This window comes from Rhinoderma darwinii, chromosome 4, assembly GCF_050947455.1.
Source record: "Rhinoderma darwinii isolate aRhiDar2 chromosome 4, aRhiDar2.hap1, whole genome shotgun sequence".
In the NCBI taxonomy this organism is placed as follows: Eukaryota; Metazoa; Chordata; class Amphibia; order Anura; family Rhinodermatidae; genus Rhinoderma; species Rhinoderma darwinii.
Genome location: NC_134690.1, coordinates 295,543,490 through 295,557,101, shown reverse-complemented (window position 1 = coordinate 295,557,101; position 13,612 = coordinate 295,543,490). Strand labels below are relative to the sequence as shown.

The following is a 13,612-nucleotide window of genomic DNA, read 5'->3' as shown; positions in this document are numbered from 1 at the left end:
TGTGACTGGACCCGCGGGGCGCAATTCTATTATATTATCTTTGGTCTTTCATTAACAATCGCAGCAATTCGTGGTTAAACCCTGTACGTATTTGACGCAGTTTTTATGGCGCTCTGATATGAATGATCCGTTGTAGGTTGTAGTTGTATTCGGGCGTTGCGGTTGAGGTGCAATTAAAACATGATCCGAAAACCGCGTGCGTTATTACCTCCGTTCCAATGCGATTCCAAAGTTGCGACAAAAAAAACGCAGCGAAAACAGCAAAAAAGCGACACGTAAATATACCCCGACACCATGCACACACTGACCGGATCACTGACACATTCAGCTCTGCTACATCTGTATCACTATCGGGCGCAGTGATTGGCTCATTAATTAGGGCTGAGCTCCACCTGACATTAATAAGACCCTCAGCTATGACCGACATCTCGCCAGCCGGGTGATGTAGTGATTGGCTGCTGGGGGTGATTGTCCACCTGTATGACATGCAGCACCCGCACTTAGGGGGGATTCAGACGAGCGCGATTTGCGCGCGTGCAGGCCGCGTATTTTCTGCGCATCACGCACAGCACTATAGAAGTCAATGAGGCAGTTCAAACAGTGCGTGATTCTTGCGCAGCGTTTGTTCGCTGCGTACTATACGCGACAGGTTCAAAAACTCTGCGTATTTCACGCATCACGCACCCATTGAAGTCAATGGGTGCGTTAAAATCACGCATGTCATACGCTGGCAGCAGCTGCGAACGCGCGTTTTTCACGCAGGACACGTTGTCTCAATGCAAATGAGTTTGAACTAACTAGTTGAAACCAGCAGAAAAGCAGGAAGTTGGTTAGACAGCAGGTTTTGCAAAAGAGGCCACACCGTTTGCAAAAGCACCACAAGCACCTTGCAGGCATGCCTCGGCAGATGGATGTTGGGAAGCTCATTAGGTTAGTTCAGGAGCGGCCGGAGGTCTGGAACACCCATGCGGAGTCGTACCATGACCGCACATTGAAGGAGGCAGCATGGGAGCAGATAGCAGAGGCGCTATTTGAGCAGGAGTGGGCCGACAGCCGCACCCGTGACCGGCTACAAATTGGTGAGTGGATATCTGTGTGTCGCCATTGATGTGTATAATGACATCCATATTGGATATTGCGTCCCTGCTGAATAATTGCCTGTCATTGCCAACGTTTCGGTTCAGTGCCATCTTTATATATAGTATCATCAACTTAGGCTTGTTCTTGTGTAGACGTGTGTTTAATAACACCAGTTTATACATGCACTGTCTGTGTGCGCACTCACATCTGCTGAGTTTAATCAATGATGTGTTCTTATTCATCATACAGTGGACGATGTAAAGAGACGGTGGCGCAGCTCGAGGGACCAGTTCCGTCGAGAACATGGATCCGGCGCCCGTAGCGGAGATGGTGGTCCCCAAAAACGGCGCTACATGTACTACGACCAGCTGTTGTTCCTGCGGGAAATAATGGACATGCGACCGTAAGTACTCGTTGTTGTCCCTTTGTGGCCACGTCACCCTCCAAACATGTTACATACCCCAAAACGCCTTTGTGTTTGCACATGACATTTGTTTCCTCAACTGACGTGTCCCCTATATTATAGAACTAGCGACACTCTGGATGCTTCAGAAGAGGAGGCACGGCCCCAGTGTAGCCAGGCGTCCCAATCCGCTGCTCCCCTGGTCGCCCTCACCCCGGAGGCCACTAGAGAGGATCCTGGTCCAGTCGCCTCAGCGCCTGAAGCAGGACAACCGGACCAAGTGGCACCTAGACAAGCAGCACCCCGCCGCAGACGTCCTGGTAACCCACCCGCAGCTGCACAGGTGGACGCCCGTGTTCTTGAGTACCTGCGCCGTGCAGCCGATGAGGACCAGCATGATTTTTTTTGCCGGAGCATGGCACCTTTGATGCGGCGGGTACCAGAGGATAGGTTGGTGCGGCTGCAAATAAATATGCTGTCGCTAATCGACTGTGCGACACCCCCGCTAAGTCCAGGCCGGTGCTTTACTTCTCTGGAGCACTGGCGTAGTGTATATATGCCCTCAGCGCGTGCCCATGTGCCAAGGCCCTCCCAACCTGCCCCCGTCTTCTCGCAGATGGCGCAATACCCTCCTGCCCCAAGATACCTCTCCCCTGCCCCAATGCCTGGGCCAGTCCATCACTTTCCTCAATACTCCATACCTGGGCCAAGTTTACAGGCTCACATGCAGCCTCAGGGTTACCACCCGCAGTATCAACCCCAATATGCTGTGCAGGAACAGGCTCCTCAGGGCCGGGGACAGCAGAGTGGTGCGGAACGGTCGGGTTACAGCTCGCCGACCCATGCCTATCAGAATCTTTAGGGGCTCTTTTTTTCTACCGACACATGTTAGAAATCGATGACATGCTAGGAATTTGTTGTATATGCATCATGTTGGTGCACTTTTTTGTTCGGGTATGTTTTCCCGCCTCTGTATTTATTTGGCTGATATGGCGAGTATGTGCCACAAACATGACTGCTACTAAAGTTCGATATTTTGAAGTTCTGTGTGGACAATCCTTTTGTTACCTTGCACACCTTTTCTACTGCCTCTACCGCTAGGAGGTGCTGTTGCCTTAGAGGTTGTGACGGTATTAGATTTCTCCACCACATCTTTGAGGTCTTCGTTGTTCGGAAGGGGTTTGGAATACCAGGAACTCAGCTGTAATTAGTATAGTTAGTGTTTGGCCAGAACTAACTTTACTCCCCCCGAAACGCTCACATACATATAGGCCAGGAAATACATAGTTTCCACAAGAGGATGTGATGTCCATGCATTCCTGCCGTCTAAAAAGGGTATTCCAAGCGCCTACCGAGCTTTAAGCTCGCAACCCACGTCAAGGGGCCTCAAGTTTTGCGAGTCCCTAACCCTCCCCCACACCCCCCCCCCACCAAAAAAGGCCTTGAGGGATAAACAGACGTTCTCTCAAATAAGATTAACTTCACCACAACTCAAATGGCAGCGTTCTGGCAGGTTACTTCTCAAGCCTGCCTGGCAAAATACTCGGCAAATTGGTGGCGCACTCGCTGCCCACATGTCGGTGGCCGGCCAGGCCGAGCAGCCTGGCTCAGGCTGGTGGTGGGTGCAGATGTTCCCATATATTCCACATCATGAGCGGCATCATTGATGCGGGTAAAGTTGTGCAGCACAACACAGGCTTTGATCACGCATGTGACATTTGACGGCGACAATTGCATTGATGTCATCAGGACCCTCCACTTGCTGGTCATGATGCCAAAGGCACATTCCACGACTTTCCGTGCTCTGCATAGTCGCTGATTGAAAATGCGCCTACGGTTATCCATGCCCCTCCGCGCAAATGGCCGCATTACGTGTTTGCTGAGGGCAAAACCTTCATCTGCAACCATAACATAAGGAAGGGATGGCCCGCTGGTGCCAGGGAGGATGCTAGGCTCGGGGACATCAAGTTGGTTGGACATTAGACGCTGTGCCATTCTAGATGAGCGAAAAATGCGTGCATCCGCCGAGCTGCCATAGGACCCGATGTCCACGATGGTAAAGCAGAAATTACAGTCCGACAAGGCAAGCAAAACTATTGAAAAATACTGCTTGTAATTGAAGTAGCGAGAGCCAGAGTGGGGCGGTTTCTGCACACGGATGTGCTTCCCATCGAGTGCACCAATACAGTTAGGAAATTGTGTGTCGCGTTCAAACTGCTGCGCTATGCGAAGCCAGTGTTGGGCCGTAGGCTGAGGGATCACGCTGCTCTTCAATCTCTGCCACAGGACCACACAGGTTGCTGGGACAATGCCGCAAATAGTGGAGACTCCAATTAGGAATTCAAAATGAAGGGCATGGTAGCTAATGCCGGTCGCCAAAAAACTACAGAAATTCATACAAGCAAAGCACAAAGAAAACATGTTAGTTTAGGACATTAAGGACATAAAATAAGGTGTAACCTGGCTCACAAAACTGCACATACCGTAACGTCAGAAGGAGACGCTCCTCGGGGGAAATACAGCGTCGCATGTTTGTGTTCTGATAGGTTATTCCAGGCCGAACCAGCTCCAGCAGCATATCAAAGGCATGCACAGACAGGCGGCAAAAGGCCCGAAATTTCTCAGGGTGACGACGGAGGTCAGCAAAGAGGATATGAAAATGCCCTTTAGAGGTGCGTTGGGCCACTATTGGGTGAACCCACATCCTACCTGATCTCCGCCGGTGTGGCCGTAGAGGGCTACCTCGTTGCCCAAACCTCCGGGATATCATCCATGCTAATAGCACACGGGCCAGAGAGCTAGGTGGCATCAATGCAGTCTGGCAGACAAACTTCACTAAAATACTGGTAGAAACAGTGGGTTGCATCCAAAGCACACAAATGAATTAACACAGGTGCACACATGAAGCAGGGGTATTGCATTAATGGCCCTTTTGAAGCCTGGCGTAAACAGAACAGCTGAGTGCGTTTTTTCCACGCGCGGGAAAAACGCATGTCTTACGCGCGTATTACACGCATACATCGTTCAAAAACGCATTGCCCACGCTGCTGACACGCTCGCAAAACGCTGCGTTGTTTGCGCGCGCAAAAACGCAACGTTCGTGTGAATCTCCCCTTATACTGGGGGATTATTTGCAGCTTTGTCTGTGAGCTGTGTAGGTTGTGGAGTCTGGTTGGGCTGCGCCAGGCAAGGTGAAGCTTATCTAAATGTGATTTTATGTAGTGATGCATACATACGAATGGTCTGGTCATAGGAGAGCTGTGGTTTTGTCTATTTGTGTCAGTCTTGCTCTTGTCTGTTTGGCTTTAGTATTTTAATATGTTTATATGGCACTTTTTCTGTCCAAGGCTGAGGGTATAATTCTGTTTTCTAATGTCCTTGATTTATTACTGTTTTCAAGGTTGGTTTGTTGTCAGTGAATGGAAATGTTTTAAGACTTACTATTTCTCAGAGATGAGCTCTGGTACATGTGTGTACATTGTAACAAACCCGCCACCAGTTGTGAGCAGGACTAGGTTTAAAACTAATGTCCGTAGTTGGAGGTAAATGTGTTCCCATTCACTGACTGCAAGAGCAGATCTTATAAATGATGAGGAAGTGAAACATAGTGGAGCTTTACTTAGACCAGTGATTAATATGTCAGTCTGAAATCAAAGTGTGCAGGAGAAAGAGGCGTGGTTCTCTTGGTAGATTTGGCACAGTTCTGTCTGTAATGTATTTCTGTGCCGCTATGAGCAGATGTAGATTTGTGTTATATCTTGTGACAATGTCTCTTACGTGTTAGTTGGTCTTCAGGAGGCCATGCCCCCTCTTGTAAAATCCACCCACTTTAATGGACGCTTGTGAAAGAAGTGTAAAATGGCAAGTCAGAAACGTGGTGTGGGTCCTAATTAATGCTACAAAGGTGTTGTAAAGCCGATGGTAAATTTCCCTCATAATATATCAGTTGCGGAGCTTTGTTATACATGGATTACATTTTTGGAGGATTTTGTGCTTTTAAAATGATCCTATAATTATATCTGTAATGTCCCGATGATAACACTACTTGTTTCTGTGTGCTGCTTCGTGTTATAAGGAAACTAGACCTGTTACGTGGCTTTTTTTTTTTTTTTTTTTGTCAAATGTACTTAATTAAAAGCAGAATTCTGACTTTCGGCACTTGGTATTCCCATAATAACTGAGCTTTAGGAGAACATGTCTGGAAGTGTTGTCATGTGGACACAGAAATAAGATCTTCAATCAATCATGGGCTGGGTAATGTGCTGCCCTTGTGTCAATGTCAGAAAATACGGCAGTAACCGTCCAATTACCTCCTATGTTGGCCATGCTGACAGTTTCCTTCTTGTAAAGGAGAATAGGGTGGTCAGCTAATCCCACTATAGCGAATAATGGATTAACTGCTAATTGCCTGTTCCGAATAACTGTTGGCCATAAATGGTCCTTTCCTGTAAGTAATTGGACAATAACCCTCATTATTTTCACTGGTAACTGGATGTCCTAATGTATGTAATTGTTTTTCTCGTTTAGAATCGGGGACAACCAGGGTTGAGTATGTGGGAAAGTTGTTACGTGAGAAGCTTCATATCTCTCTGCTGCCACCTATTGGACTATATTCTGTGAGGACCAGTAAATATCACTACAGGAAGCTGGCTGAGAAACTGAATTGTGTGGGCTCCATGTGCCACCGTACAGACTTCTACAGATCCTTCCCACCATGTTGGAGTTGACAAGCTCTTAAACGGTACTTGGTCATTGTGGTCTTCATGTATTGGTAGTGAAAGTGGAACGACCCGTGATGGATGGTTCTTGGGGACCTAGAGTTGGGGGTGTGACTGTTGATCGCTGTGTTTCACAGTGGCAGATCCTCCTAAATTTCTGACTGAATCACTCATTGACGCACCCCCTTGTGTAGGATGTTTGGCTTGAGCCGGTAAATATTTTATTAATTGTTTGACCAGTTTTGTCTCGAATTCCAGGTTCTTCGACTGTTCTTCACCATTTGGATTCATCCCAACACAGACGAGTTGATTCCCCCTCAGGCGTGTGAGATTAAATGAGCCCCATCAAGCAACCGGTGACCTTACTCGCTATTATATCCATTCTCAAAGCTCCGCTCCAGCTTCTAGATGTCTCTCTTGGAGGGACCAACTGGCCTTGAAGCTTTTGACCTGAACTGAAGGAACAAGGTAGAAGTTGAGAATTGGGTTTTGTGTGATTAGAGACTCGGGACTGCAGTCTAAAGGTCAAAAGGACAATGTGGTCCAGGTTGGAAACTTGGCAGCAAGAACTGGCTTATTAACTGGTCACAAGTCATGGAGAGAAGGTTTTATATGTTGTCAAGGGTGTCCTGTAATTTGTTGGTCTTCTGGGTGGCATTGTATAGCTTAATTGTGGCATTTAAGATGAGAAACTTCTGTAGACTATCTCTGCTTAGACTAATATGGTTAATCCAAATCTTCTCAAGAACCCCCAACAGAACATGCTGGTTAAGATGGAGGAACCATCAAATTGTGTGGCCATGAAGTCCTCAACATTGGTTATTTGGGATGTTCTGCCGCATTGTCCATTTGGGTTGTGGTTGACTCATTGAAAATGAAGAGAACCTAATCTATCTGTTCTGGTCCTCGAGGAACCGCACAAATCCTCACTGAGTGTTTTTTAGAAGACAGTGACCCCCTTTAACAGCTTTCTCTATCGGTAACTGCCACAAGTGCGCTGTAGATCTACAAAAGATGGTCCTTTTGGATCCCTTGTGGACTACTTTTAAGATACTGAGAGAGAATGCTGGGTTGATGTTTGCAGAATGTAATGGGTTAAGCACTATGGTTGCCCATGTCAATGAATGGGGGTTCACAATGTATTAGATATATCAAGGCTTTTTAATCACTTGTTATGGACATCTCCACCTTTTAGTCTTGCTTGGTCTCCGAACAGTTGTCACTTTCCTCTCCACTTTGCAGCTCCTATAAATTATTGACAGGTGGAGACCATAAGTGTAGGTGATGTGTATGATGCAGAGCCATAAAATTGGCTATATCCAGATGCATGATGGGATGGACTTGACAAAATAGGAAAAACGAAGTTGAGTATTTCTACTGTAACTTGGAAAGGACTCTTACCTCAAATGTCTTGTCTGGATATATTGGATAGAACCTCTGTGGTGAAGGGTCCTCAGTGTTGATCATGCTCTCAAGGTCCTATTAGGTCATGTATCTGGTATAAATGTAGAAGTCTACTTGGCTCTCGGAGATTAGAGCTGGAACGTGAGCTCTTTAAAATGAGCCCTTATGTTCTTGAATCAAACATTGCAATCCTTTGAGCAAGACCATCTTGGTAGTAATGAAAAGAGAATATCATATGTTGCTAAAGCTCAGCATGTAGGGGTGAGATCTAGACTGTACAATGGGTATTCTCCACCAGTGTTATAGCTGGATACCCCCTCCCCTCCTCTGAGACTTTGGTTGATGCTACAGCTTGACTTGATCTGTTATTCAAGGTTATGAGTTACAATATCCCTGTATTGAGGACATGGTGTACACGAGAGTTTCTAGGACTTGCTGTGTAAATGGCAGGATGAATAGTGTATTGCTGAGGAATTTCCCGTACATTTCTCTTTTGTCCTGTATAGGGGGGGACTCTATAGTAACATGGGTGGGGGATTGCATGACTTTCATCCAACAGCGCTGATCCAGAGGAAGGGAAAAAATCCTACGAGGTAGATAACAAACTCTTCGTATTTGGGTTATTCCGGCTCATCTTGATTTACCAAACCATCACAATTTCCATAATGTCACTGCTCTTACAGTGAAGAATCCCCTTCTGTGCTGATGTAGATTTTTGTTTTTTGTTTTTTTTCCTCCACTATCTGTAGAGGATGCCCCCTTGTCTAAATATCTATACCCAGACATGTAACCACGACATCTCTATAATGTGTGATATTTGTACATGGTGGTTGTCCCAAAACTACCCCCTAACTTAATAACCTCCATTTCACATTTCTTGGTACTGTCACTCACCCACTCAATTTCTGTTTTCCTCATATACAGGTACCTAAATCTGTAAACCATATTCTGTTACCTGAGTAGTAATGTGTATGTAGAAACACTGTCATGTATCCCATTACTTTATTTGGCTTGGCAGCAGCTGCCTGGCACTGGTGAGAGGAAACCAAGCAGGAGATCTGCTCTTTTCTTGTGATAATTAGAGCTCTAAACACCAGTAAGGGTTTAACTTCAGAAAGTTGGGTTTGAGTGATGTCAACCAATTCCATTACATTAGTAGCTGTGTTTACATACAGACGACCGTGTGCAACTTCGGACGTGAAAAACCTGACATATTTCACATCCGAGGTGCACCCTCAGATTAGTCTATGGAGGGATGCGTGGAAACGCAAGAAAATAGAACATGCCTTATCTTTTAACGGACCCTTCACACGCTTCGTTGAAACAATGGCCCCATTGAAATACATGCGTCCGTGTGACCGTAGTTTTAACGGCTGTCACATGGACAAGTTACACGCATCTGAATGAGCCCTAAGAGTAGATTATCTGAAAACAAAATCCTGGTTTTTTTTTTCTGGGGATGTTGAAGCTTTTACATTTTGTGCCGGTAGACCATAATTTGTGGTGGCTTCAGCCTCAGGGTTGTGACTCTTCCGATGTTAGTGGGCCTCTAGCACGTCACTATTCATGTATTCCAACTTTTTTTAAAACTCCCATTCTATTTGTTGATTTAATTGTTCTACCGAGAGCCCAAAACTGCCCCCACCTTATATCTAGAATACAACCAAAGGCTGTTTACACGGCACATGTATCAGCTGAAAAAATTGAGGGCTAATATCAAAGACCAGTATCCAGATGGCTTTTGGAGCTGATTGTCAATTGTTTTCAAAGTGTTAACTCTTAATGGAAGACGGATTTGTAGAAAGTCAGAAGGGATATTTCACTTTATATAAATGTGCATTTTTACAAGACTTTTTTTTTTTTTTTTTTTTAATTCAGCGTAAATTATGCCTCGTATGATCTACAACGTTTCACTTTAAAGTCAATGGTAATATGTTTGCCGGCGTATTTAGAAGTTTACACACCAATACGCTGTGTGAACATGGCCTAATGAGTGAGTAGATGAAAATTGCCTATTTAGATCACTGGTTTTTCTCTAAGCTTCCTCAAACTGTATTTGCTGTTGCAGCTGCTGCTTGGCATTGTGTTTCTGCTCGGTTTACTGGAAAGACAGTACATCCAAGTCTTATTTACTGTACATTCTGCTCTATCCCATATTAAACAACTGTATGCAGCTATACAGTCAGTGACATAAGTGCATTACTCTTATTTATCACTATCCATTACAAGATATACCCCTATGCGGACATCCAGGAGACACACCATGCGGAGGCTGATACAAATACATACATACAGTGCAGTGTCCAGATAAATGGTGCCATACAGTGCCCAGATACACGAGGGCGCTACAGTGACTACTGTGCCTTAAATAATTTCCCCCTGTACATACATTGTCCCCTGCATCTGTAGCTTCAGTACTTGGTGGTTGTGTTACAGTATTAAAAGCTTCTGTTTAGAGCATCTGTCATGACCAACATCTGTATCTGCATCTCACCTTTTTGTAGACGTGTTGGTTAGACACTACCTTGTTTTCAGGATTCCGTGCTGCTTATAAGATTTTTTTTAATTTTTTTTTCTGTAATTTTGCAGAAACCACTTAATACCTTCAAATTTGAGATGTGGTACCAGGTCCTTTGTAAAATATTGGTTCAACATTGGCCGTCCTGCAGCACTGACCCTGTTGGGGCTCATTGAGACGAGCATGTAACTCCTCTGTGTGATGCTGTTTAAACAATGGCTGTCACTGACTCGTGTATTTCATTGGGGCCATTCACATGGCTGTCTCAGAGCATGTGAGGGGTACATAAAAAAATAGGACATGTTCGATCTTGCGTTTTCACACATCCCACCATGGACTCTAGTCTGAGGGATCCACCATAACCAGACTCGCAAGGGTGCACCTCAGATGTGAAAAACAGTTTTTCACGTCCGAGGTTGAACTTTTGAATGTAGACTTAGGCTAGATTCACACAGGCGTTGTGCATCTCGGACGTGAACTGCTGTCTTTCACGTACGAGGTGCATCCGTGCACTGCACAATGCAATATCACGCATCCCCCATAGACTAGTCTATGGAGGGGTGCATGAAAAAATAGGACCGGTCCTGTTTTCTCACGGACCCTTCACATGATCTGTTGAAACAACGGCTGTGTGAACGGCCACAATGAATTATATAGGTCCGTGTACACAGATGTTTAGCGCTTTTGTGTGAATGAGGCCTAAGTCTTAAGAACGTGATATGTAACAGTATGAATTACTGAGCTCCGTTCCCTTAGTAAACCGGTGAATGCCGTCTGGGTCGGGGGCTTTATTTAATCTACTCCAATGCAGATTAACTTCTTCGTGTTACCTAATATGGTCAGAATAACTTTGGTTACGGTCCTCCTGGATGATGTCAGGCACTGGCAGCTCAAGGTTTAATATCTCAGCCCCTTGTGTGTGGGTTTGACTCACAATAGTTAGGACTCATTGATCTATTTTCTGGGTTGGAGTTCCCACTTTTTATTTTTTATTACTGCAGGATTTCCACAGCGAACACGCCGGCAGGAAAACCACCACAATCTGGAGCGGGTTTTTCAGGTGGAATTTCCTGCAGGTTCCAGGGCAGATACACTGTAGTCTTACACCGCATATCCGCCTAGTGGTTTCATACCCAATAACGTCACATTTCCAAAGATTAATGCATTTAATCCTGGAGTTGGGCTTGAGGCCTCACTATAACAATCCTTTTGGGGCGTTCAGTATTCAGAGGATATATTATCTCCTGGGTTTGTCTTACCTGTGATCGGGTCTGGTTTTGCAGTCTTGCTGTGTCTTCTTACCTAGTCTCTTATGCGTAATGGGAATCTTTGATTGTTGCTTATTTGTCTGTCTGATCGAGGGCCAGTGTAAAAAAAAAAAAAGGGCCTTAATTACACAAGATGGAAACGGAAGACCTTTTCCGAGTTGTCACTGACTTTGTCACTCACCGCTCAATGTGAATGTGACTTGGATGCAACTGTCAAGGGTTACTCCACTATCTAACATGCCTTTTGCCTCAGGCTAAGAGTTAAGCACCCCCAATACCAGTCCGCACAACTCTGCCACCACCTGTCGTCTTATAGCCGCGAGGGCCTACTTCGGGTAACACAAGTTTAAACAGGCATACTAGATTGACTAGCATTAAACAGGTTATGCTTGTCCTCTTCGAGGTTGTGGCTGGGTTTAAAGAAGCAAGGAACAAAATTACAAATTTTAAGGGTTAATATATGAAAGTTATTAAACCTAAAAACGAACCAATTGGGACATATCTCTAAAAAGAATATTGTACTCAATGTAAAAAGCACAAAAAATATCTTAATATATGAAAGTGCAGTGCTTAAAGTAACAAATATCTTTATTAAAAATGACCCACCTAAAGGCAAAACTGCTAGAAGAACAAAAAGAAAAGAACAGACCTCCTACTAATTAGATCGTGAGATCTCCCTGAGTAGAACGGCTTAAAGTTGGATAGAACTAAAATATCATCATATCCTATGGTCTGACCTGGTGTTTCTTGATCTGCCGTCTTTAAAGTGTTCAATTGAGACCCCCCCCCTAACCCTTCTCTGGATCACGTGAGGTGGGGGTATAATTACATGCAAAAAAGGGAAAGTAATGGACACGTTCTAATTTGTCCTAGCTCCTTATAGGAATCTAGTAGTGAGATGTCTGACAGTTTCCCGAGCAGATTTTTACCAAACAGCAATATGAAATAATTATTTGGGCTAATAATATTCTGGTTTCTCAGTGATGAGAATCCCAGCGCTTGAGTTCTGAGGAGCGTCTGAGTTCCTGGATCATGTATACCTAGCTGGCTTATAGAAGACACTGATTGACAGGGGCTTTCAAGGGTTATATTTAAGTTGCCCCATACAGCCATTTCTATAGACATGTATACTGGATAACACCACCTCCTAGAGATGGCATGAGAGAATGATTAACATAAATACATCCCCCACAGATATCCATATGTTCAATGACCCCCTCCACAGACCCACTGGAAGCCTCTGATATGTAATATGCCGGCCCCTGCGAGGTAACTCTGTTTTGCATTCAGTCTCGGCTGCAGGTAAGAATGTCTGTCCACCTTATTGAAATCCTACCCCCAGCATCTGTCTGGACTTCTACATCCATCCAGGGGCGGACATACCATTGGTGTAACCTGTGCAGCTGCACAGGGGCCCAGTAGGTATGGGGACTCAACATCACCTTGAAGTAGCCTTCTGTAACAGATTGCATGTATATGCCGGAGCTAATGAATTTTATGGCTACAAATACTGATTGGATACCTGATCATTAATCTCACAACTCCCATCCAGGTTTGCAATTCCCCGGAGTTGTAAGCTGAAAATTTATGTCCCAAACTTGACTTATGAAATACACCGCGCCGCCTTCTAGTGCAGATTCTCCCTCAATGGCTGTTCAAGACATTAAATATATTGTTACTGTTTTTATATGGGAGTATAACCATTACTACAAATGGGAAAGGCTTGGAGTTTTTGGTGGTAAACCCCCATGTGATTTTTGGTCTTATTGAGATCAGTGTATAGTTTACCATGATGGCGCTATGCCTTGTTGGACTGAAATACATTCACATCTCTCACTAACCAGCTGAATTCAGGGGAGAGGGTCACAGCTGAGAGCAGCCAAGGAGGTTTTGACCATCTCTGAAGATGCCGGGGTGATCTTTTGTGTCTCCTAAGATGAAAGATCTTTTTGTGGATCTCAAGAGATCTAAAGACCCTTTACACACACTTTGTGTGATTAAATATGAAAACGCTGATGGTGCTGGACTCGCAGCAGTGTAATGAACCCTGAAGGGGAATTTGGGGGTGGACGACAATCCCAAAAAGTCAAATTTGCTCTCTGTAAAGCCATAGCGCACAGACAGCACCCAGTGAGGTAATAGGAAGTACATTGATGGGTAACAGATGAACGATCAGAAACGCTGGAACAAGCAGTTCTCCTATAAACTGCAAGATTCACAA

General features: G+C 44.9%; 1 protein-coding gene across 1 annotated transcript; it reads left to right on the top strand.

The window, feature by feature from the left end:
* Positions 1 to 780: 780 nt before the first annotated feature.
* LOC142761157 (uncharacterized) lies at positions 781 to 2,494 on the top strand. Its single transcript, XM_075864349.1, has 3 exons — positions 781 to 1,079; positions 1,330 to 1,483; positions 1,607 to 2,494. Exons 1-3 carry the CDS (start codon positions 896 to 898, stop codon positions 2,343 to 2,345), a joined length of 1,077 nt encoding a protein of 358 aa, XP_075720464.1. The 5' UTR covers positions 781 to 895; the 3' UTR covers positions 2,346 to 2,494.
* The last annotated feature ends 11,118 nt before the right edge of the window (positions 2,495 to 13,612 follow it).

Coding starts and splice junctions, on each gene's coding strand:
- LOC142761157 (XM_075864349.1), top strand. CDS start 896: ATGCCTCGGCAGATGGATGTTGGGAAGCTCATTAGGTTAGTTCAGGAG. Junction 1,080..1,329: donor CCGTGACCGGCTACAAATTG/GTGAGTGGATAT, acceptor TTCATCATACAG/TGGACGATGTAAAGAGACGG. Junction 1,484..1,606: donor GAAATAATGGACATGCGACC/GTAAGTACTCGT, acceptor CCTATATTATAG/AACTAGCGACACTCTGGATG.